Source organism: Hyperolius riggenbachi, chromosome 3 (genome assembly GCF_040937935.1).
Source record: "Hyperolius riggenbachi isolate aHypRig1 chromosome 3, aHypRig1.pri, whole genome shotgun sequence".
Taxonomy (NCBI): domain Eukaryota; kingdom Metazoa; phylum Chordata; class Amphibia; order Anura; family Hyperoliidae; genus Hyperolius; species Hyperolius riggenbachi.
This window is the reverse complement of record NC_090648.1, coordinates 55,103,501-55,127,119: the sequence shown is the minus strand read 5'-3', so window position 1 is coordinate 55,127,119 and position 23,619 is coordinate 55,103,501. Positions and strand designations below refer to the sequence as shown.

The following is a 23,619-nucleotide window of genomic DNA, read 5'->3' as shown; positions in this document are numbered from 1 at the left end:
ACCCGGATGTCAGCCAACGACTCTCTCCCTTACAGGAAGCGCTATGCAAACCCAGCCAGGCCTTTAGCGGTAAGCCTGTTGGTGTGCATCGCACCGTCTGCAAAGCGGACACTGGGACACACCGGACCATGAGGCCTTATGCTTCTGGTGAGTTGTCTAACGGGCAGTCAGATAAGAAGTCGAGAACCCGTTCAGTAGCTAAGCGCCGCGTAGAGCGGGTCATGCAGACCCACTCTGTGCGTCCGTCTGGTAGGGGAGAGATGTGACGAATATTACGAAAGTCGTGCGCGTAAGCGCCATCGACTTTCGCATGGTCGTGCACAGTTCCTGTCAGTCTTGGGTAAATGCACAATAGATGTCAATTTCCCTCTCTCTTACTGAGTACAGTAACCTCCCCCACATCCTGTGTCAGGAAAGAATTTCACAGGTAGCCAGACCACCTGGGGAGCAGCATTTGGTACATAGCTCATCTTTCCCCAAAAGGAAAACCAGCTCAAACTGGTTGAGATTCAAAATTTCCCTCCAAGCGTATAGCTTCACACAAAGGGAACGTTAACTTATTAATAATTCAAAATAGGTTTGTCACAGCAAGACCAAAATTACATTTCCTGATACCTAGGAAACAGGTCTATAATTCACATGAATTATCCTTCTCTAGCTATCAGGAATCAATTGAGAAACCGCTTTATCCGGCATGCGTAGAGCAAATTCGTTAGACTAGGCGTGTATAGTCTCATTTAATACAGAGTCGCATGCTGCTTATGAATATGGTCTCGGATCTGCGATGCACCCATCTGGGGCGGAATTACACAAATTATTAATAATTGGTACATTCCTTGCTCCAAGTCTGTGGGTGGTAACCTGACTTGCCAGGAGGTAACCCTGCCTCCAACACACCTACTTTCCAGGTAGTGACCGCCCCAAAACTCTGGTCAGTAAAAAGCGTTTGCAAGGAACTCCACCCAGTTCTTCAATTTACATCAACTAGGGAAGTCCAGACATGTGCTCACGGAAGAACCGGGCGCATGTTGTGTACAAAGGACTATTAAGCTGAATGCCTACGTTTAAACTGGACTATTTTCTTGATGCTTCAAATGGACTGCTCAGCTAACTAAGTAAGAACTTTCTGTTTTATTCCTTTTATTTTTAAGCTCTGTGTTTTATATGTTAATAGGTGTATATAACTGTATGTAATGCATTTGTGTTATTAAACGTTTAAAAATCGTTTAGCGGTTATGACCTGTTGCTGAACATACACAATCGTACCTATTCTCCTGAACTCGCTACCCTGTGTTTAATAGAAGTGTACATTTATAACCCGTATGCGAGAACCCGGCCCAGACATAACGATCTGACCCAGATTCTTGCATACTGCTAAGGGTTAATATAGCGTTCTCGAAGTCCTAGTAAAATTACAGTAGCGGGCTGTGTAACTCGCTTGGTGGCAGATCTTTGAATTGTATATGTGTGTGGAGTGATTCGGTTGGTATCAGAACGCTCCCTTCGCGAGTCAGTTCATCAAATTGCGAATGCGGGTTACCCTTCGTGATGAACAAATGACCGTGTAAGAGGATTTCTGACGCTGATCGATTTACCCCACCCGCAGACCGGCTCGCGGTCTGTGACAGAACTAACTAATTACAATAATCAATCAGCGATCAGAAGGAAATGGAGTGTGGGTGTGTGTACACTCAGACAGTGAGTGCACGCACGCAGGAGCTAGTAGCCTATGAACACAGTGACTGAGTGTCCTAGACTCCTAGTACAGTAAGAGTAAGTAGTAACAGTAAGTAGAACTAACTAATTACAATAATCAATCAGCGATCAGAAGGAAATAGAGTGTGGGTGGTGTGTGTACACTCAGACAGTGAGTGACCGCACGCAGGAGCTAGTAGCCTATGGACAGTGACTGAGTGTCCTAGACTCCTAGTACAGTAAGAGTAAGTATTAACAGTAAGTACAACTAACTAATTACGATAATCAATCAGCGATCAGAAGGAAATGGAGTGTGGGTGTGTGTACACTCAGACAGTGAGTGCACGCACGCAGGAGCTAGTAGCCTATGAACACAGTGACTGAGTGTCCTAGACTCCTAGTACAGTAAGAGTAAGTAGTAACAGTAAGTAGAACTAACTAATTACAATAATCAATCAGCGATCAGAAGGAAATGGAGTGTGGGTGTGTGTACACTCAGACAGTGAGTGCACGCACGCAGGAGCTAGTAGCTTATGGACAGTGACTGAGTGTCCTAGACTCCTAGTACAGTAAGAGTAAGTAGTAACAGTAAGTACAACTAACTAATTACGATAATCAATCAGCGATCAGAAGGAAATAGAGTGTGTGTTGTGTGTGTACACTCAGACAGTGAGTGCAGTGCGCACACGCAGGAGCTAGTAGCCTATATGAACAGTGACAGTGAGTGTCCCTACGGGTACAGTAAGAGTAAGTAGTAAGTAAGTACAACTAACTAAATAATCTATCAGTAATCAGAAGGAAATAGAGTGTGTGTACACACAGACAGTGAGTGAGTGCACACACGCAGGAGCTAGCTAGTAGCCTATAAACAGTGACAGTCAGTGAGTGTCCTACTCCTAGTACAGTATAACTACAATACTATTAGTAAAGGACAGCAGAAATACTGGTATAGATGAGAGAAATAAACAGAGGACAGCTGCCCACAGAGGCAAGGCCCCCCTGAGGCCTAAACCTGTAAGCTTGCAGCAGCTGCCTGTCTCTAATGTAACACACAAGCTACTAACTAAAATACAATGTCTATCTAACTAACAACAATATAGGTGTATATGGCAGGTGTAGGTGAGCAAAAACGCTAGGTAAATGATCACAATAGAGCACTTGCTAAGCCAAAGCACAAAGGAGCAACTCTCTCTCTGTACAAGTCTCAGGCAAGCATGGAGAAACGGAACATGGCGGCCGCTATTTATAGGGTAGGGGCTGGCCAGGGTCCCCCTCTGTGATTGGCTGCCGTCAGAGGGCCTGGGAGCCCTCTGATTGGCTCTAAGGACATCAATCTGGGCTATGACGCTATTCGAGCTCGGTACCGAGCTCGAATAGCGCCGGGTTGCTCGAATAGCTCGAATAGTGAATGGGCTATTCGAGTGTACTCGGATAGCCCATTCGAATAGCTCCAGCTATTCGGAGCTCGAATACCGAGCTCGAATAGCTGAAAAAGAGCTCGAATATTCGAGCTACTCGAATATTCGAGCTCTGCTGAGCACCACTATACAGCGCACCAAAACCTGCCAATGGCAACTACAGTGTCAGAGGTGCAAGAAGGGAATGGGGAGCAGTTTGTTAATGATTACCACTACTCAAAGCATCTATAGAAGTGATTATCATGCGCACAGGACCAATAGAGAGCTAATACTGAAGTTGAGGGAGAGCCCCTCTGGCCCATGGGCCCCGATGCAGTCGCAACCTCTGCACCCCCTATTGCTACGCCCCTGGCCGACACATAAGGTGCGGGACAGCCTGTACAAATGACACTACAATATGTGGAGTCATGTCTAATAAAAGGAGACAGGGACGGGCAGAGCGGAGGCTCTGGGGAGCCATGAGGACAGTGAGACTGGATGAATATTGAGCACACCAGCAGCACCTGTCAAAGCAACCTGCGCTCCAGGCGGCAGACTGCAATGTCTTTGGCCAAAAAATGGCCTTATTCCTTAGATCTTTTTATTGGGTGTACCTCTATGTCAGATAAACAGCAGAAAACACTGAGATCTCTGATGGTAAGCTCCACAGTAGGCATATGATAAAAACGCGTTTGGAAAAATGCTGAAGGTTCTCCAAAAGTGGCTGGATTTTATTTGTAAATAAAGAATTTGTACTTCAAAAGCTATGCTGGATAGCGAATTTCAAATTGAAACTAAACTAACACTGGATATCTGGGAATAAGGTGATATTGTGTGAGAGGTTGGGGGAGGGGGCACGCACAGGGAGACCTATGGGGGTCCACAACTGACTGACAGACAACATGGTGCAGGATGTTGGCGTCGGGATTGCTATTCATTTTGTTTTATTGGTGTTACCATTCATGCCCATGTATCTGTATCTGAACAACTTATGTTCAAGCTGTTGTGGTTTTTGAAAGTCCCCCGTGTTGGAGATATCATGGAAAAGGAAAGCCTACAGTAAATTTTACTTTTCAAAAAAAAATAAATTATCCCCATAGACTAATAATAATATATTTTTTTCCTTATCATGAAATAGAAAATCGCTGCACCAGATTCTACCATGTGGATGAGGACAGCCAAGGCCTGGACACGATCTGCCAGGGGGAGGAGTGCCGCTGTGCTGGAGGTAATATATGCAGGAAAGACTGACTGTTAGGGTTGGTGGTTCAGGATCATTTGAAAACACCACAAGTTTACAAGGGCACAGCTATCTCCCCTATTGATTATAGCAGCTGTACAGAAATCTTGCCGCATGCAGTATTCCATTGGCACCCGCTATAATAGCCACTACAATTTGTAGCCTCTATTTATAGCTGCAATTTTCTATGTATAGCCGCTATATCGGCTACAATTTGTAACCGCTATTTGCAGCTGCTATTTTCTATGTATAGTCGCTAAATTGGCTACAATTTCTAGCCGATATCTGTAGCTGCTATTTTGTTTATGTGTAGCGGCTATTTTTAGCCACTATTACTAGTTGTTCTTTTCAATGTATAGCCGCTATAGCAGCTACAATTTCTAGCCACTATTTGTCGCTGCAGAGATTAAGGGTTAGGCACCACCAGGGGTGAGGTTAAGGGTTAGACACTCCCAGGGGGTGGTTAAGGGTTAGGCACCATCAAGGGGTAGATGAGCGTTAGGCACCACCAAGTGGGAGTTAAGAGTTAGGCACCACCAAGGAAGAGTTGAAAGTTAGGCACCACCAAGGGGGAGTTAAGGGTTAGGCACCACTAAAGGGCTTTAAGGGTTAGGCACCACCAAGGGGGGTTAAGGGTTAGGCACCACCAAGGAGGGTTAAGGGTTAGGCAGTAGCACCACCAAGGGGGGTTAAGGGTTAGGCACCACCAGGGGAGTGTACTGTGTGAGAGTAGGGAGAGGTTAGCATGGGCAAATCCAGGATTTCCAAGGGGAGATTCCTGAAAGCGGTGTGTGGGCGTGGCCAAAACATGTGGGTGGAGCCAAATACTAGCAGTTTCTAGGCTAAATTGCACCCAGGGCAAGGGCGTAAAATGCGCCCCCAACGTGGAGACAGGTATAGGTGCCCGCAGTATAGGTAGCCAGCTATAGCCCCCCCCCCCCAGTATAGGTAGCCCATATAGTTGCCCCCAGTATAGGTTAGATAGGTATAAGCCCCCAGTATAGGTTAGATAGGTATATGCCCCAGTATAGATTAGATAGGTATATGCCCCCAGTATAGGTTAGATAGGTATATGCCCACAGTATAGGTTAGATAGGTATATACCCCCAGTATAGGTTAGATAGGTATATGCCTCCAGTATAGGTTAGATAGGTATATGTCCCCCAGTATAGGTTAGATAGGTATATGCCCAGTATAGATTTAGATAGGTATATGTCCCCAGTATAGATTAGATAGGTATATGTCCCCCCAGTATAGGTTAGATAGGTATATGCCCAGTATAGGTTAGATAGGTATATGCCCAGTATAGATTTTATAGGTATATGTCCCCTAGTATAAGTTAGATAGGTATATGTCCACCACCAGTATAAGTTAAATAGGTATATGTCCCCCAGTATAGATTAGATAGGTATATGCCCCCCAGTATAAGTTAGTTAGGTATATGTCCCCCAGTATAAGTTAGATAGGTATATGTCCACCAGTATAAGTTAGATAGGTATATGTCCCCCAGTATAAGTTAGATAGGTATATGTCCCCCAGTATAGATTAGATAGGTATATGCCCCCCAGTATAGATTAGATAGGTATATGCCCCCCAGTATAAGTTAGATAGGTATATGTCCACCAGTATAAGTTAGATAGGTATATGTCCACCAGTATAAGTTAGATAGGTATATGTCCCCCAGTATAAGTTAGATAGGTATATGTCCCCCAGTATAAGTTAGATGGGTATATGCCCCCCAGTATAAGTTAGATAGGTAAATGTCCCCCAGTATAAGTTAGATAGGTATATGTCCCCCAGTATAAGTTAGATAGGTATATGTCCACCAGTATAAGTTAGATAGGTATATGTCCACCAGTATAAGTTAGATAGGTATATGTCCACCAGTATAAGTTAGATAGGTATATGTCCCCCAGTATAAGTTAGATAGGTATATGTCCCCCAGCATAAGTTAGATGGGTATATGCCCCCCAGTATAAGTTAGATAGGTAAATGTCCCCCAGTATAAGTTAGATAGGTATATGTCCCCCAGCATAAGTTAGATAGGTATATGTCCCCCAGTATAAGTTAGATAGGTATATGTCCCCCAGCATAAGTTAAATAGGTATATGTCCCCCAGTATAGATTAGATAGGTATATGCCCCCCAGTATAAGTTAGTTAGGTATATGTCCCCCAGTATAAGTTAGATAGGTATATGTCCCCCAGTATAAGTTAGATAGGTATATGTCCACCAGTATAAGTTAGATAGGTATATGTCCCCCAGTATAAGTTAGATAGGTATATGTCCCCCAGCATAAGTTAGATAGGTATATGTCCCCCAGTATAAGTTAGATAGGTATATGTCCCCCAGCATAAGTTAAATAGGTATATGTCCCCCAGTATAGATTAGATAGGTATATGCCCCCCAGTATAAGTTAGTTAGGTATATGTCCCCCAGTATAAGTTAGATAGGTATATGTCCCCCAGTATAAGTTAGTTAGGTATATGTCCCCCAGTATAAGTTAGATAGGTATATGTCCCCCAGTATAAGTTAGATAGGTATATGTCCACCAGTATAAGTTAGATAGGTATATGTCCCCCAGTATAAGTTAGATAGGTATATGTCCCCCAGTATAAGTTAGATAGGTATATGTCCCCCAGCATAAGTTAAATAGGTATATGTCCCCCAGTATAGATTAGATAGGTATATGCCCCCCAGTATAAGTTAGTTAGGTATATGTCCCCCAGTATAAGTTAGATAGGTATATGTCCACCAGTATAAGTTAGATAGGTATATGTCCCCCAGTATAAGTTAGATAGGTATATGTCCCCCAGTATAAGTTAGATAGGTAATTGTCCACCAGTATAAGTTAGATAGGTATATGTCCCCCAGTATAAGTTAGATAGGTATATGTCCACCAGTATAAGTTAGATAGGTATATGTCCCCCAGCATAAGTTAGATAGGTATATGTCCCCCAGTATATGTCCCCCAGCATAAGTTAAATAGGTATATGTCCCCCAGTATAGATTAGATAGGTATATGCCCCCCAGTATAAGTTAGTTAGGTATATGTCCCCCAGTATAAGTTAGATAGGTATATGTCCCCCAGTATAAGTTAGTTAGGTATATGTCCCCCAGTATAAGTTAGATAGGTATATGCCCCCCAGTAAAAGTTAGATAGGTATATGTCCACCAGTATAAGTTAGATAGGTATATGTCTCCCAGTATAAGTTAGGTAGGTATATGTCCCCCAGTATAAGTTAGATAGGTATATGTCCCCCAGCATAAGTTAAATAGGTATATGTCCCCCAGTATAGATTAGATAGGTATATGCCCCCCAGTATAAGTTAGTTAGGTATATGTCCCCCAGTATAAGTATATGTCCCCCAGTATAAGTTAGATAGGTATATGTCCACCAGTATAAGTTAGATAGGTATATGTCCCCCAGTATAAGTTAGATAGGTATATGTCCACCAGTATAAGTTAGATAGGTATATGTCCCCCAGCATAAGTTAGATGGGTATATGTCCCCCAGTATAAGTTAGATAGGTATATGTCCCCCAGCATAAGTTAGATAGGTATATGTCCCCCAGTATAAGTTAGATAGGTATATGTCCCCCAGCATAAGTTAGATAGGTATATGTCCCCCAGTATAGATTAGATAGGTTAATGCCCCCCAGTATAAGTTAGTTAGGCAGGGGGGGGGAGCGGGGAGAGGGGAGTTTCCACTTACCTGCCTTCATCCTGCACGCAGCTTCTATCTTCAGGCAGGGAACACACTTGACAGTTTTCGTACGCGTTTTCTGCACAGAAAAACTGAGAACTCATGTTAATCAATGGGCTAGTGCACACTTACTGTGTTGTTCGCATGCAGAAAAAAAACTGACATTCTGCATGACTCTGCACATTTTGGCAGTTTTCTCTATCAATTACATCAGCTGCTGTGAAAAAACGCGCGCGTTTTCCTGCATGGAAACACACTTGGTGTGCAGAAAAAGTACGCAGAAAAACGCGCGCGGAAAACTGAAAGTTAAGTGTGTTCCCTGCCTCAGTCTCTCCCGGCACGCGTCGCATCGGTAAGAGCTCCCCCTGTGATGACATGCAGTTACGTCATCACTGGGGGGCGCTTTTACCATAGCGACAGACGCCGGCCGGGACAGGAAGTACATAGAAGCTGCGCAGGATCCAGGCACTGTTAGTGGAAAGTCTTCTCTCTCCCCGCAGCTCTGCCTGCTGCCCGAATGCCCGCTGCCCGCCGCCAGCAGCAAGCGAGGCCCCCCACAGCGTGAGGCCTGCTCATGAGACCCTCGTCGCACACACCCCACTTCCGGTCTCGGTGCAGGGGGGGGTGTTCCAGACACCCGGAACACCCCCTTCCGTGCGCCAGTGGTTAGATCATAGTAAAATATTTGTAATATTACTGATATTTTACTATATCAATGTAGTAGAATATCGGTAACACTACGTTCGTGTCGGGATCTGCAGGTTTGCAAGGTAACGGGCCTCCGTATGCTCGATCATGGGAGCCGGGCTGACATGAAGGGAAACCTTTCGGGACAGGGGCAGATATCATTTCCCACAGTATCGAAAAGAAACATTTTGGGCTTGTGTAGAGCATTAACCTTTTGTTGATTAGGCCAAGATTCAGTGACTATAAAATAATTTCCCCTCTTATTATGCAGATACATGTTACTTGCAGCAACAGCTAGAAGAAGTGAACAACGACGTACGACTACAATACGCCTGTGCTACCGGAGTGGACTATGGTAATTATATTAATATATCATTTATATTTACCCAATAATACGTTCAATAGAGTTATATCGTTTGAGACAAGTGCACTGCTTGTCTTCTCTGCTGAGCAGAAAATATAGAAACTGAAAGCAGAAGCCCTCTGTTATTGTCTCACACTGCCCCCTAGTGACAAGTGGCCATAAAGACACATTACAGCAGTACTAATTAGTCTCAACGAACTGTAACGTATAAAAAAAAATGTGCTAAAATAAATTGGCCTGGAGCACTTGCAAGCCTCTAAATAAATTAAGCGCATATTGTTTTTGCTGATGCTAATGTCCTCCTTTGCTATACCTGTTTTGAATGCAAATTGTGTAATGTGCTTGTATTTCAAGCTCTGCACACCTATGCAGGTAGTTTATTCAGGTGCAGCCTTTGTCTGCAAGCGCTGCCAATATCTCCTGCTCCTCTTAATTGGCTGCTAAAGGGTTAAAGGACTGCTTCACCTTCTAAAATATGTACATCTGAGTAAAATGTGTAAATTTGCAGCATGGGCGTCCTGCTGATAAATCTGCAGGACATGCTTAAAGGTCAACTTAAGTGAGAGTTATATGGATTCTGCTATATTTATTTCCTTTTAAAGAGACACTGAAGCGAGAAAAAAAAATATGATGTAATGAATTGGTTGTGTAGTTGGGGTAATTACTAGAAGATTAGTAGCAAAGATTTTATTTTCAGTTACATAATTTTCTTTATAACATTGCATCATTCTCTAATATTTGCAGTTTACACACTACTCAGCATTCTAAATGATTTTACAGAGCAGTCTGTGAACTTTTGAACCCTTCTCTGCAGAGAAAAAGAAAATACTTTGACAGACACTTCAGATAACAAGCTTCAGAACACAGAGTTCTCTGAGGCTGCTTTCACAGTGGGACGTTAAAGGCGCACGTTAGAGCGGCCTGTAACGCAGCCCAAAGCACTGTAATGAAAAATCAATGGGCTGTTCACAGTGCCCACGTTGCATCATGTTGTAACGCTACACGTTAAGTGAAGGTACTGCATGCAGTACGTTATACACGGCTAAGCCGCGTTAGACTGTTTGCACATGCTCAGTAATGTTGGAGGAGGAGAGGAGAGTCCGCTATTGCGGCCAGCCACATGGCTAATTAATATTCACTGCACTGTGTGACATGCAGTGTCATAGCCGGCCTTTGACCTGTGCGACCGGAGCGGTCGCTCAGGGCGCCGGCTTCCAAGGGGGCGCCTATAGCTGGTTGCCTATACTGAGGGCACCTACACCTAATTCCTATACTGGGGGCACCTATAGCTGGCTACCTATACTGAGGGCACCAACACCTGACTACCTATACTGGAGGCACCTAGGCCTGGCTACCTATGGGGGAGATGGAGACCTTCAACTGACTTCCTATATTGGGGGCACCTATGCTTGGCAACCTATATTGAGGGCACCTACACATGAGATCCTATACTGGGGGCACCTATACCTGGCTACCTACCTATACTGAGTCTGAGGGCATTTTTTTTTTTGGGGGGGGGGGGCGCACTGCAGCTATAACGCGTGGTGCAAATTGTCGGTGCTGTGCTATCATTATAAATGGAGGGGGGCGGCTAACTGTCCCACTGATTGTTTTTATGAATATTCCTGAAAGGTTCTAGCCTTCATTTTTAAGTGTATTCAGGATAATGCACTCTTTCCATCCATTCATGGTTATGAATAGTATTTTTTCTATTATACATATGTGACCTGTCATGGAGATCTGAGCATTTGTGTCACAACGTCAAAAAGGTTGGGAACCACTGTCCTAGGAGATATCTCAGGAGAAAAGGTGAATTGCATATGGGCCTGTATGTGTGTGCGCGCACGTGGGAAGAGGATGGGGGGGCACAAAAATCAGGTTTCGCTCAGGGCGCTGTGAAACCTAAGGCCGGCCCTGTGCAGTGTTTACTTCCTGGAGCGGCCGCTTTGTGCGGCGATTGGCTGGCGGGACCACGTGGTCCGCATGCGTCAATAAGTACGCATCACGGCATCACGGACGCATCAAGAGCCGCCTAACGCGGCTCAATCTGACGTCCAACTTCAACACCACCATGCATTGCGTTAGGGGCACGTTATGCGACCTTAACGTCGCATCTAACGCAACGTCTTAGTGGGAAAGAGGCCTGAGACTTTAAGGCCTCCTTTCCACGAACTGTTGAGCTGTGTGCTCAGCAAGCAGTTACAAGGCAGAAGTAAGCAGCTATCATGCAGCAACAAGCAGTTACCAGGCAGCAGTGAGCAGTTGAGAGAGTTTGAGAGGTATTTCACTGCCTATCTGCGGTCCGTGGAAAGGAGGCCTGAAAGTGATGGAGCTCAATGGCAATTTGCATAGATAACAACTGGAGTTTCTAAACTCTTCCTGTACTGGAAACAACATTAGACTTATGTCCCTGCCCCTAATGTTTTATTTCTTAGCTGTACTACACATACAAATCATTATAATTTGTTTTTCACTTCAGTATCTCTTTAAGCAATAGCAGTTGCCTAGCAGTCCTGCTGATCTGCTGCCTCTAATATTGTTAGCCGTAGCCTCTGAACAAGCATGCAGCAGATCAGATGTTTCTGATATTATAGTCAGATCTGACAAGATTACCTGCATGCATGTTTCTGGTGTGGTTCAGACACCACTGCAGCCAAATAAACCAGCAGGGCTGCCAGGCAACTGTTATTGTTTAAAAGGAAATAAATATGGCAGTAGTGATGATCGCTATCAACTAATTACAATCATGTGAAATTTAGCATACATTCACAATTACGCCCATACATAATTACGATTTTTAAATTCAATTAATTTTGTGTAACCATTCGTAATTTTGCATAATTTTCGTGTCATTTTGTGACGACTTTAGCAGTGAATAGCAAAGCCCCCATACATGCTGTCGCTACCAAAACTGCTGCATCTGTTAAGGAAAATAGTGGGTACAAATTAAAAAAGTTTTTTTGAGAAAATTGATTTTAAAAATGCAAAGGAAAAATAGTTTTTAAACTGTTATTTTCTGAGTTTAAAAAAAAACATTTTTCTTTGCACTTTTAAAATCGATTTTCTCAAAAACTACAAGGTCTTTTTGATTTTTTTTTTTTTTAAACTTGTACCCATTATGCTCCTTAACCTTATTCCCGACCGCCTAATGCTGATAGGCGTAGTGAAGGTGGCAGGACCGCCTAATGCCGAAAGGAGTCATGTCCTAGGGCGGGGTTTTACAGGGGATCGCACTTGCCAATGCACGCGCATCTCCGCTGTGTCATCAGTCTACCAGTAGCAGTCGCCTCTAGCAGACTGTTAGATGGCGAAACCGCCGTCTACTTACATTGTACAGCGCTGCAATCTACTGCAGCGCTGTACTGGGGACAGCCGTGCCCCTCGGCTGTCCCCTGGAGAGGCTCTGATCGTGATCCCCTCTCATAGGCTAATGCCTATGAGAGAGTTTAAAACATTCGGGATGCGGTAGTGGACCAGCCAACCCCAAAACAGACACACCAAAAACAGCACGGACTCCAAACGGAGCTTGGCACCTCTGAGGTGCCAAGCTCCGTTTGGACTCCGTGCTGTTTTTTGCTCCGGTTATTTATTGCCTGATGAAGCGGGATTTTGCCTGCGAAACGCGTTGCAACTTGTGCTAGGAGTATGTGAATAAATTGCTGTTTGACCATAATCGACAGTACTTGTGTCTGTTTTGGGGTTGGCTGGTCCACCACCGCATCCCGAATGTTTCTAAACATTTTAGAGTGTTTTTTATCCTACTGGCGCCTCTGTACAGCTCTACACATCAAGAATCCACCCTTGGTGGAAGGGTGATATACCCTCCTTTTTCCTTCTATCCGCAGAGAGCGACATTTTATTCCTGAGTGGGGACAGGCTTGTTCTCCCCATCTGCCTCTACAGTGGTTGCCTTGGAGGTAACCCTGGTTTGTGAGTATAATACTTACACTCTACATTAATTACACCATTTTCCAGTGCATACTACACTATATTGGGCTCTCGGTTCTTTGTTTTTTATGCCTATGAGAGAGGATCGCCCTGATTGGCTGGCGGGGGGAGGGAGGGGAAGAAAAAAAAATAGACAAATTTATAAAAAAAAACAAAAAAAAAAATAAAAAAATAAAAAATAAACAAACAAGGCACCAGTGATCAGAGCCCACCAACAGAAAGCTCTGTTGGTGGGCGGAAAAGGGGGGGGGGTCATTTGTGTGCTCAGTAGTATGGCTCTGCAGCGAGCTATTAAAGTTGCAGAGCACTAATTTGTAAAAAAAATAGCTTGGTCACCAGGGGGGTTGTAAGCCTATGGTCCTGAACTGGTTAACATATATAGCAATTTTGGTGTCAATGACATGTATGGAGGCTTTGCTATTAAAGTGGACCTGAACTCTTGCGCAGGACAGAAGGAAAACATAGAGAAATGCGCCCCGTATGTATTTAGAGAGTTTAGCCTGTCTAATCCCTTCTCATCTGTAACTAATCACAAATGGTAATCTGATCTCTCCCTGTGTCTCATGACTGCCAATGGCAGAGATGGCAGATAAGCTCATTTGAAAGCACAGGATGTTAACAATATGTCTGCTTTCATGAATCAGGAAGTAGAAACTGTGCGGATTTATTTTAGGATTTGTATCAGCTGTACCAAAGAAATGTTAGTTATTTAACCACTTCCCGACCGCCCACTACACAGGGGCGGCGGGGAAGTGGAGCCCTGCAGGACGGCCTCACCCACAGAGGCGGCGGTCCATTTAAGGGCATGGGCGGAGCGATCGCGTCATCCGTGACGCGATCCTCCGCCGGCGCCTGTCACCGCTCGCTCGCCGCAACATCCCGCCGGCTATACGGAAGCGCCGGCGGGATGTTAACCCCGCGATCGCCGCATACAAAGTGTATAATACACTTTGTAATGTTTACAAAGTGTATTATACAGGCTGCCTCCTGCCCTGGTGGTCCCAGTGTCCGAGGGACCACCAGGGCAGGCTGCAGCCACCCTAGTCTGCACCCAAGCACACTGATTTCTCCCCCCCCTGCCCCAGATCGCCCACAGCACCCATCAGACCCCCCCCCTGCCCACCCCCCAGACCCCTGTTTGCACCCAATCACCCCCCTAATCACCCATCAATCACTCCCTGTCACTATCTGTCAACGCTATTTTTTTTTTTATCCCCCCCCCCCTGCTCCCTGCCCCCTCCTGATCACCCCCCACCCCTCAGATTCTCCCCAGACCCCCCCCCAGACCACCCCCCCCCCCTGTTTACTGTATGCATCTATCCCCCTGATCACCTGTCAATCACCTGTCAATCACCTGTCAATCACCCGTCAATCACCCATCAATCACCCGTCAATCACCCCCTGACACTGCCACCCATCAATCAGCCCCTAACCTGCCCCTTGCGGGCAATCTGATCACCCACCCACACCAATAGATCGCCCACAGATCCGACATCAGATCACCTCCCAAATCCATTGTTTACATCTATTCTCTCCTCTAAACACCCACTAATTACCCATCAATCACCCATCAATCACCCCCTATCACCACTTGTCACTTTTACCTATCAGATCAGACCCTAATCTGCCCCTTGCGGGCACCCAATCACCCGCCCACACGCTCAGATTGCCCTCTGACCCCCCCCTTATCAATTCACCAGTGCATTAATTACATCTGTTCTTCCCTGTAATAACCCACTGATCACCTGTCAATCACCTGCCAATCACCTATCACCCATCAATCACCCCCTGTCACCCCCTGTCACTGCCACCCATCAATCAGCCCCTAACCTGCCCCTTGCGGGCAATCTGATCACCCACCCACACCATTAGATCGCCCGCAAACCCGCCGTCAGATTACCTCCCAAATGTATCGTTTACATCTGTTATCTTCTCTAAACACCCACTAATTACCCATCAATCACCCCCTATCACCACCTGTCACTGTTACCTATCAGATCAGACCCTAATCTGCCCCTTGCGGGCACCCAATCACCCGCCCACACGCTCAGATTGCCCTCAGACCCCCCCCCCCCCCCCCCTTATCAATTCGCCAGTGCATTAATTACATCTGTCCTTCCCTGTAATAACCCACTGATCACCTGTCAATCACCTGCCAATCACCTATCACCCATCAATCACCCCCTGTCACTGCCACCCAACAATCAGCCCCTAACCTGCCCCTTGCGGGCAATCTGATCACCCACCCACACCAATAGATCGCCCGCAGATCCGACATCAGATCACCACCCAAGCGCAGTGTTTCCATCTATTCTCTCCTCTAAACACCCACTAATTACCCATCAATCACCCATCAATCACTCCCTATCACCACCTGTCACTGTTACCTATCAGATCAGACCCTAATCTGCCCCTTGCGGGCACCCAATCGACCGCCTACACGCTCAGATTGCCCTCAGACCCCCCTTATCAATTCGCCAGTGCAATATTTACATCTGTTCTCCCCTGTAATAACCCACTGATTACCTGTCAATCACCTATCAATCACCCATCAATCACCCCCTGTCACTGCCACCCATCAATCACCCCCTGTCACTGCCACCCATCAATCACCCGCTGTCACTGCCACCCATCAATCAGCCCCTAACCTGCCCCTTGCGGGCAAACTGATCACCCACCCACACCAATAGATCGCCCGCAGATCCGACATCAGATCACCACCCAAGCGCAGTGTTTCCATCTATTCTCTACCCTAAACACCCACTAATTACCCATCAATCACCCCCTGTCACTGCTACCTATCAGATTAGACCCCTATCTGCCCCTAGGGCACTCAATCACCCGCCCACACCCTCAGAATGCCCTCAGACCCCAGCCCTGATCACCTCGCCAGTGCATTGCTTGCATCCATTCCCCCCTCTAATCACACCTTGAGACACCCATCAATCACCTCCTGTCACCCCCTAGCACACCTACCCATCAGATCAGGCCCCAATTTGCCCCGTGTGGGCTCCTGATCACTCGGCCAAACCCTCAGACCCCCTTCCGATCACCTCCCCAGTGCATGGATTGCATCTATTTTCCCCTCTAACCACCCCCTGAGACACCCATCAATCACCTCCTGTCACCCCCCTAGCACTCCTATCCATCAGATCAGGCCCAATACAACCTGTCATCTAAAAGGCCACCCTGCTTATGACCGGTTCCACAAAATTCGCCCCCTCATAGACCACCTGTCATCAAAATTTGCAGATGCTTATACCCCTGAACAGTCATTTTGAGACATTTGGTTTCCAGACTACTCACGGTTTTGGGCCTGTAAAATGCCAGGGCGGTATAGGAACCCCACAAGTGACCCCATTTTAGAAAAAAAAGACACCCCAAGGTATTATGTTAGGTGTATGACGAGTTCATAGAAGATTTAATTTTTTGTCAAAAGTTAGCGGAAATTAATTTTTATTGGTTTTTTTTCACAAAGTGTCATTTTTCACTAACTTGTGACAAAAAATAAAATCTTCTATGAACTCGCCATACACCTAACGGAATACCTTGGGGTGTCTTCTTTCTAAAATGGGGTCACTTGTGGGGTTCCTATACTGCCCTGGCATTTTAGGGGCCCTAAACCGCGAGGAGTAGTCTAGAAAACAAATGCTTCAAAATGACCTGTGAATAGGACGTTGGGCCCCTTAGCGCACCTAGGCTGCAAAAAAGTGTCACACATGTGGTACCGCCGTACTCAGGAAAAGTAGTATAATGTGTTTTGGGGTGTATTTTTACACATACCCATGCTGGGTGGGAGAAATTTCTATGTAAATGGACAATTGTGTGTAAAAAAATCAAACAATTGTCATTTACAGAGATATTTCTCCCACTTAGCATGGGTATGTGTAAAAATACACCCCAAAACGCATTATACTACTTCTCCTGAGTACAGCGGTACCACATGTGTGGCACTTTTTTACACCCTAAGTACGCTAAGGGGCCCAAAGTCCAATTTAGGATTTCACAGGTCATTTTGCGACATTTGGTTTCAAGACTACTCCTCACGGTTTAGGGCCCCTAAAATGCCAGGGCAGTATAGGAACCCCACAAATGACCCCATTCTAGAAAGAAGACACCCAAAGGTATTCCGTACGGAGTATGGTGAGTTCATAGAAGATTTTATTTTTTGTCACAAGTTAGCGGAAAATGACACTTTGTGAAAAAAAACTATTAAAATCAATTTCCGCTAACTTGTGACAAAAAAATAAAATCTTCTATGAACTCACCATACTCCTAACGGAATACCTTGGGGTGTCTTCTTTCTAAAATGGGGTCATTAGTGGGGTTCCTATACTGCCCTGGCATTTTAGGGGCCCTAAACCGTGAGGAGTAGTCTTGAAACAAAAATGACCTGTGAAATCCTAAAGGTACTCATTGGACTTTGGGCCCCTTAGTGCAGTTAGGGTACAAAAAAGTGCCACACATGTGGTATCGCCGTACTCGGGAGAAGTAGTACAATGTGTTTTGGGGTGTATTTTTACACATACCCATGCTGGGTGGGAGAAATACCTCTGTAAATGACAATCTTTTGATTTTTTTACACACAATTGTCCATTTACAGAGGTATTTCTCCCACCCAGCATGGGTATGTGTAAAAATACACCCCAAAACACATTGTACTACTTCTCCCGAGTATGGCGATACCACATGTGTGGCACTTTTTTGCACCCTAACTGCGCTAAAGGGCCCAAAGTCCAATGAGTACCTTTAGGATTTCACAGGTCATTTTGAGAAATTTCGTTTCAAGACTACTCCTCACGGTTTAGGGCCCCTAAAATGCCAGGGCAGTATAGGAACCCCACAAATGACCCCATTTTAGAAAGAAGACACCCCAAGGTATTCCGTTAGGAGTATGGTGAGTTCATAGAAGATTTTATTTTTTGTCAAAAGTTAGTGGAAATTGATTTTAATTGTGTTTTTTCACAAAGTGTCATTTTCCGCTAACTTGTGACAAAAAATAAAATCTTCTATGAACTCGCCATACTACTAACGGAATACCTTGGGGTGTCTTCTTTCTAAAATGGGGTCATTTGTGGGGTTCCTATACTGCCCTGGCATTTTAGGGGCCCTAAACCGTGAGGAGTAGTCTTGAAACGAAATTTCTCAAAATGACCTGTGAAATCCTAAAGGTACTCATTGGACTTTGGGCCCTTTAGCGCAGTTAGGGTGCAAAAAAGTGCCACACATGTGGTATCGCCGTACTCAGGAGAAGTAGTATAATGTGTTTTGTGGTGTATTTTTACACATACCCATGCTGAGTGGGAGAAATATCTCTGTAAATGGACAATTGTGTGTAAAAAAAATTAACAAATTGTCATTTACAGAGATATTTCTCCCACCCAGCATGGGTATGTGTAAAAATACACCCCAAAACACATTATACTACTTCTCCTGAGTACGGCAATACCACATGTGTGGCACTTTTTTGCAGCCTAACTACGCTAAGGGGTCCAAAGTCCAATGAGCACCTTTAGGCTTTACAGGGGTGCTTACAATTTAGCACCCCCCAAAATGTCAGGACAGTAAACACACCCCACAAATGATCCCATTTTGGAAAGTAGACCCTTCAAGGTATTCAGAGAGGGGCATGGTGAGTCCGTGGCAGATTTCATTTTTTTTTGTCGCAAGTTAGAAGAAATGGAAACTTTTTTTTTTTTTTTTTTTTCTCACAAAGTGTCATTTTCCGCTTACTTGTGACAAAAAATAATATCTTCTATGAACTCACTATGCCTCTCAGTGAATACTTTGGGATGTCTTCTTTCCAAAATGGGGTCATTTGGGGGGTATTTATACTATCCTGGAATTCTAGCCCCTCATGAAACATGACAGGGGGTCAGAAAAGTCAGAGATGCTTGAAAATGGGAAAATTCACTTTTGGCACCATAGTTTGTAAATGCTATAACTTTTACCCAAACCAATAAATATACACTGAATGGGTTTTTTTTTATCAAAAACATGTTTGTCCACATTTTTCGCGCTGCATGTATACAGAAATTTTACTTTATTTGAAAAATGTCAGCACAGAAAGTTAAAAAAATCATTTTTTTGCCAAAATTCATGTCTTTTTTGATGAATATAATAAAAAGTAAAAATCGCAGGAGCAATCAAATAGCATCAAAAGAAAGCTTTATTAGTGACAAGAAAAGGAGCCAAAATTCATTTAGGTGGTAGGTTGTATGAGCGAGCAATAAACCGTGAAAGCTGCAGTGGTCTGAATGGAAAAAAAGTGGCCGGTCCTTAAGGGGTAGAAAGCCCTAGGTCCTCAAGTGGTTAAAGCAACCCAGATCATTAACAATGAAATAGTGACTTACCTGGGGCTTCCTCCAGCCCACCGTAGGCCGCAAGGTCCCCTGGCGTCCTCCTGGCTCCTCTCCCAGTCCCGGCTGAGGGCTCCGTTGTGGTACGACTTCGGCCTGAAGTCATTAGGCCTGCTCCCTGCTTTGCCGATCCTCGTCATCACGTTGGCTGGCTACGTGTCACCACGCCGGCTGACGTGAGAGTCCTGCGCATGCTCGGTTCTCTAATATTACGTCCATGCAAAATTTGTGCTTATACTATATGGCAGCCTCCATATACTTCTCAATTCAGTAGAGTTGTCCCGAACGCTTCGGCCACGAACTTATTCGCATCGAAAGGCGAACTTTATGGCGAGTTTGACCCGCCCCAATACTACATTATTAGGCTAAACTTTGACCCTCTACATCACAGTCAGCAGACACATGACAGCCAATCAGGCTGCACTCCCTCCTGGAGCCCCCCCCCCCCCCTTTCCTTATATAAGGCAGCTGCGTCGGCCATTATCTCACTCGGTGTAGCTGCAGTAGTGAGAGAAGGGAGAGGAACCTGCTGCAAAGATAGGGAAAGCTTAGTTAGGCTCTTGTAGCTTGCTCCTAGCTGATATTTGTTGTTGGACAGCACCACAAAAAGAGCTCTTTTCAGAGCTAATCTTCTTGTGAAGTCTTTTTGTGTGTGTGTGTGTGCCACTGACACTGCATTATACAGCCCTGTGTGCTAATTGCTATACTGTGCAAGGCATAGCACATTCAGTTCCTACCTTTTCACTGCACCTGTGTGTGACAGCTGCTCATTTGTAATACCAGTCCGACCGTGCATACCTGTTCATGTTTACTGCACCTGCGTGACAGCACGCAGTGTTATATACCAGCAGTCACAGCATAATTGTTAACTGCACCTGTGTGTGTGACAGCTGCACATTGTATTGATACCAGTCACTGCATACCTGATCACTGCACCTGCGTGACAGCACGCAGTGTTATATACCAGTCACTGCATACCTGTTCACTGTTCCTGTGTGTGTGATAGCTGCACATTTGTAATACCAGTCCGTGCATACCTTTTACTGCACCTGTGTAACAGCACGCAGTTTTATATACCAGTCACTGCATACCTGTTCACTGCACCTGTGTAACCACACATTGTTGTACCAGCAGTCACCTTTTCACTGCACCTGTGTAACCACACATTGTTGTACCAGCAGTCAACTTTTCACTGCACCTGTATAACCGCACATTGTATTAGTCAAATCAGTGCATACGTTTCACTTCATCCTCCCCAATATGGACAAAACAACAGGCAGAGGCAGAGGCAGGCCACCCGTCAGGTCTGTTCGAGGTCGAGGTGAGGTGGTGTGATTTCATGCGGCCCTGGACCAAAGTACAGTGTTCAGAAAGCACGTGCCATTAACTTGCAAGATTGCCAGGACGTTGTTGACTATTTAATACAGAACACCTCATCTTCCTCAGCTTCCACACAGAACCGTGACATATCTTCCTCCGCAGCCACCACTGCTACTACTAGCACCACATCCACCCCATTTGACCCTTCGCAGGAGTTATTTGGTGGGGAATTAACTGATGCCTTTCTTGTTACAAGATGACGGCACTAAGCATGTTACACCACCGCCTCATATGTCTAAATTAGGCGCCAGTATGGACCTAAGGTGTGAGGATGATGAAGTACCTGTTGTTGGTGCAGTTTTGGAGGTGTCTGATACAAGCGAAGATGCGGAGGATGATGATGATGATGATGATGATGATGATGATGATGATACTGCCATGGATGTCACGTAGGATCCTAATAGACAAGAAGAACAGGGGGGACAGTTCAGAGGGGGAGTCAGAGAGGAGTAGGAGGAGACAAGTTGCTGAAAGAAGCAGGGGGAGCTCATCATAATCAGAAACAGCTGGTGGCAGTGTCCGGCGGCATGTATCGCCACCTATGGCCAGCCAGCCAACATGCTCTTCAAGGTCAGCTGCTGACGCCACCACCAAAGTGCCATCATTCCAGGGCTCAGCAGTGTGGAGGTTTTTTTGTGTGTCTGCCTCAGATGAGAGCAATGCCTCCTGTACTATCTGCGATCAAAGATTGAGTCGTGGAAAGACCAAGACCCGCGTAGGGACAACTGCCTTACGAAGGCACATGGTGAAAAAGCACAAACGGCAATGGAAAGACCACCTGAGGAAAAGCAGCAAACAAAGGCAAAGCCACCCTCCGCCTCCTCTTCCTCCTTCAGGTGCAGCATCTTCTTCAACCGCTTTATCCCTTGCACCTTCACATCCACCCTTCCTCCTTGAAGCAAATCTTCGAGCGGAAGAAGCCAAAGTCTGCCAGTCGCCCCCTTGCCCGGCGTCTGACAGCTGGCTTAGCGGAACTGTTATCTCGCCAGCTGTTACCATACCGGCTGGTGGACTCTGAGGCCTTCTGAAAATTTGTGGCGAATGGTACACCTCTCTGGCACACAGGGTTGGGTCAAGGGTCCATCTGACCACGGAGGCCTGGTCTGCCAAGCATGGTCAGGGCAGGTACATTACTTATACGGCACATTAGGTCCACCTGTTGACCGCTGGCAAGCAGGGGAGTACGTGGCTGTGTAGCGGACCTAGTTGTGACACCTCCGCGGCTTGCAGGCAGGCCTGCTGCCACCTCCTCTCCTTCTCCTCCTACTCCTCCTGCTACATCCTCTCCAACTACACACCCCCAGCTCCCCAGGGCCTATGCTGCATGCCAGGTACAACGGTGTCACGCCATCTTGGACATGTCTTGCCTCAAAGCCCAGAGTCACACTGGAGCAGCTCTCCTGGCTGCTCTGAACAAACAGTTGCATCAGTGGCTGACCCCGCACCAACTGGAGATCGGCAACATGGTGTGTGACAATCTAAGGCAGCGCTGTACTGGGGACAGCTGTGTGACACAGCTGTCCCCTCCAGAGGCTCAGAAGTAATCGGTTGTCATAGGCTGATGCCTATGACGGCCAATCACGGCTGGGAGAGGGAATTAAAAAAAACCCTGCTCTGTGTGTTGCTGGTAATGTAAATCCTTTTTGTTTTTTTCTAGTTTTGTCTTTTTTATTATTGCAAACTACCAGCTGCGAGATCAGGGCCGGCCTTAGGTTTCACAGCGCCCTCAGCAAATTCAAGCTTTGCCGGCCACAGTGCTGTTTTCTGAAGCATTTATCTCAACCTATCTCTAACTGTGAGGACTAAACCAACTGTTAGTTTACCTGACAAGGCTTCCCCTATGCTGGATTTCTAATTGCAGAAGTCCGTCAGAGTTTAGTGCAGGGGATGACGCAACAGGATACAGTGATATGTGAATGTTTAAAGGTTCATGCTAGAAAATGAAAATAATTACACACTGAAGTTTCTGCATTATTATGTAACTACTATAGGGGTGATTAAAAACGAAATGTTTTGCGATAGTGGGCCTTTAAGGTTTTACTGCAGAGAAGTTCAAAAGTCATTAGCTCTGCTCTGTTTCATAGTTTAAAATACAGAGTGTAGTTTGTAAACTGCAAATATTAGAGAATTATGAAATTATATTTATAAAATAAAAAAAAGCTATATAACTGAAAATTAAAAATATGAGAATCTTTTCTTTGTTAATGGTCTATTAATTATCTGTACTACACATACAATTCAGCATAAGGTTGTTTTGCTTTAGTGTCACTTTAACGCGACCCATTTTTAAATATTGGTGTATGAACAAATGTCATCAAAAGGTTAAGAAACATTTTCTGTTTGACGTGTTGTTCTACTTCTCAACAGTGTTCAGAGTCACCCTCATCAACATCAAACAGAACAACCACTACTACAGCTATGAGATGACCATTACAGAAATCATCAAAGCAGGTAAAGGAGAACATCAGAGAGTTATCAATCATAACTCCCAACTTTTTAAGATGAGAAAAGGGACACTTAAGCCACGCCCCTGCCACACCCCTGATCACGCCCCCGCCACACCCCTAGTCACGCATACCATAAAGATTTCATGAGAAAAATATGTTGTTTAATAATTCAAACCACACTGGTTCTTTCTATCCTGCTTCATTTTCCTTCATATTAACATTTTAAGATTAGTAATATATCAATTTAAAGGATGGGAATAAAGTTTAGAGTCAACCAAACACATGTTTAAGTAGATAAATATATATATTTACATAGAAAGAGGGACAAAGTCCTGAAAGAGGAACAAATGAGGAGGGACAGAGGGACAGGGCTCTCAAAGAGGGACTGTCACTCCGA

General features: G+C 45.2%; 1 protein-coding gene across 1 annotated transcript in view; it reads left to right on the top strand.

The window, feature by feature from the left end:
* LOC137562618 (A.superbus venom factor 1-like) overlaps positions 1-23,619 on the top strand; it is a 231,262-nt gene that overhangs the window by 192,242 nt on the left and 15,401 nt on the right. Inside the window, exons 27-29 of the mRNA XM_068274131.1 lie at positions 4,231-4,320; positions 8,996-9,079; positions 23,143-23,226. Of these exons, the coding sequence (XP_068130232.1) occupies positions 4,231-4,320; positions 8,996-9,079; positions 23,143-23,226 (258 nt within the window). The remainder of the gene's footprint in view (positions 1-4,230; positions 4,321-8,995; positions 9,080-23,142; positions 23,227-23,619) is intronic.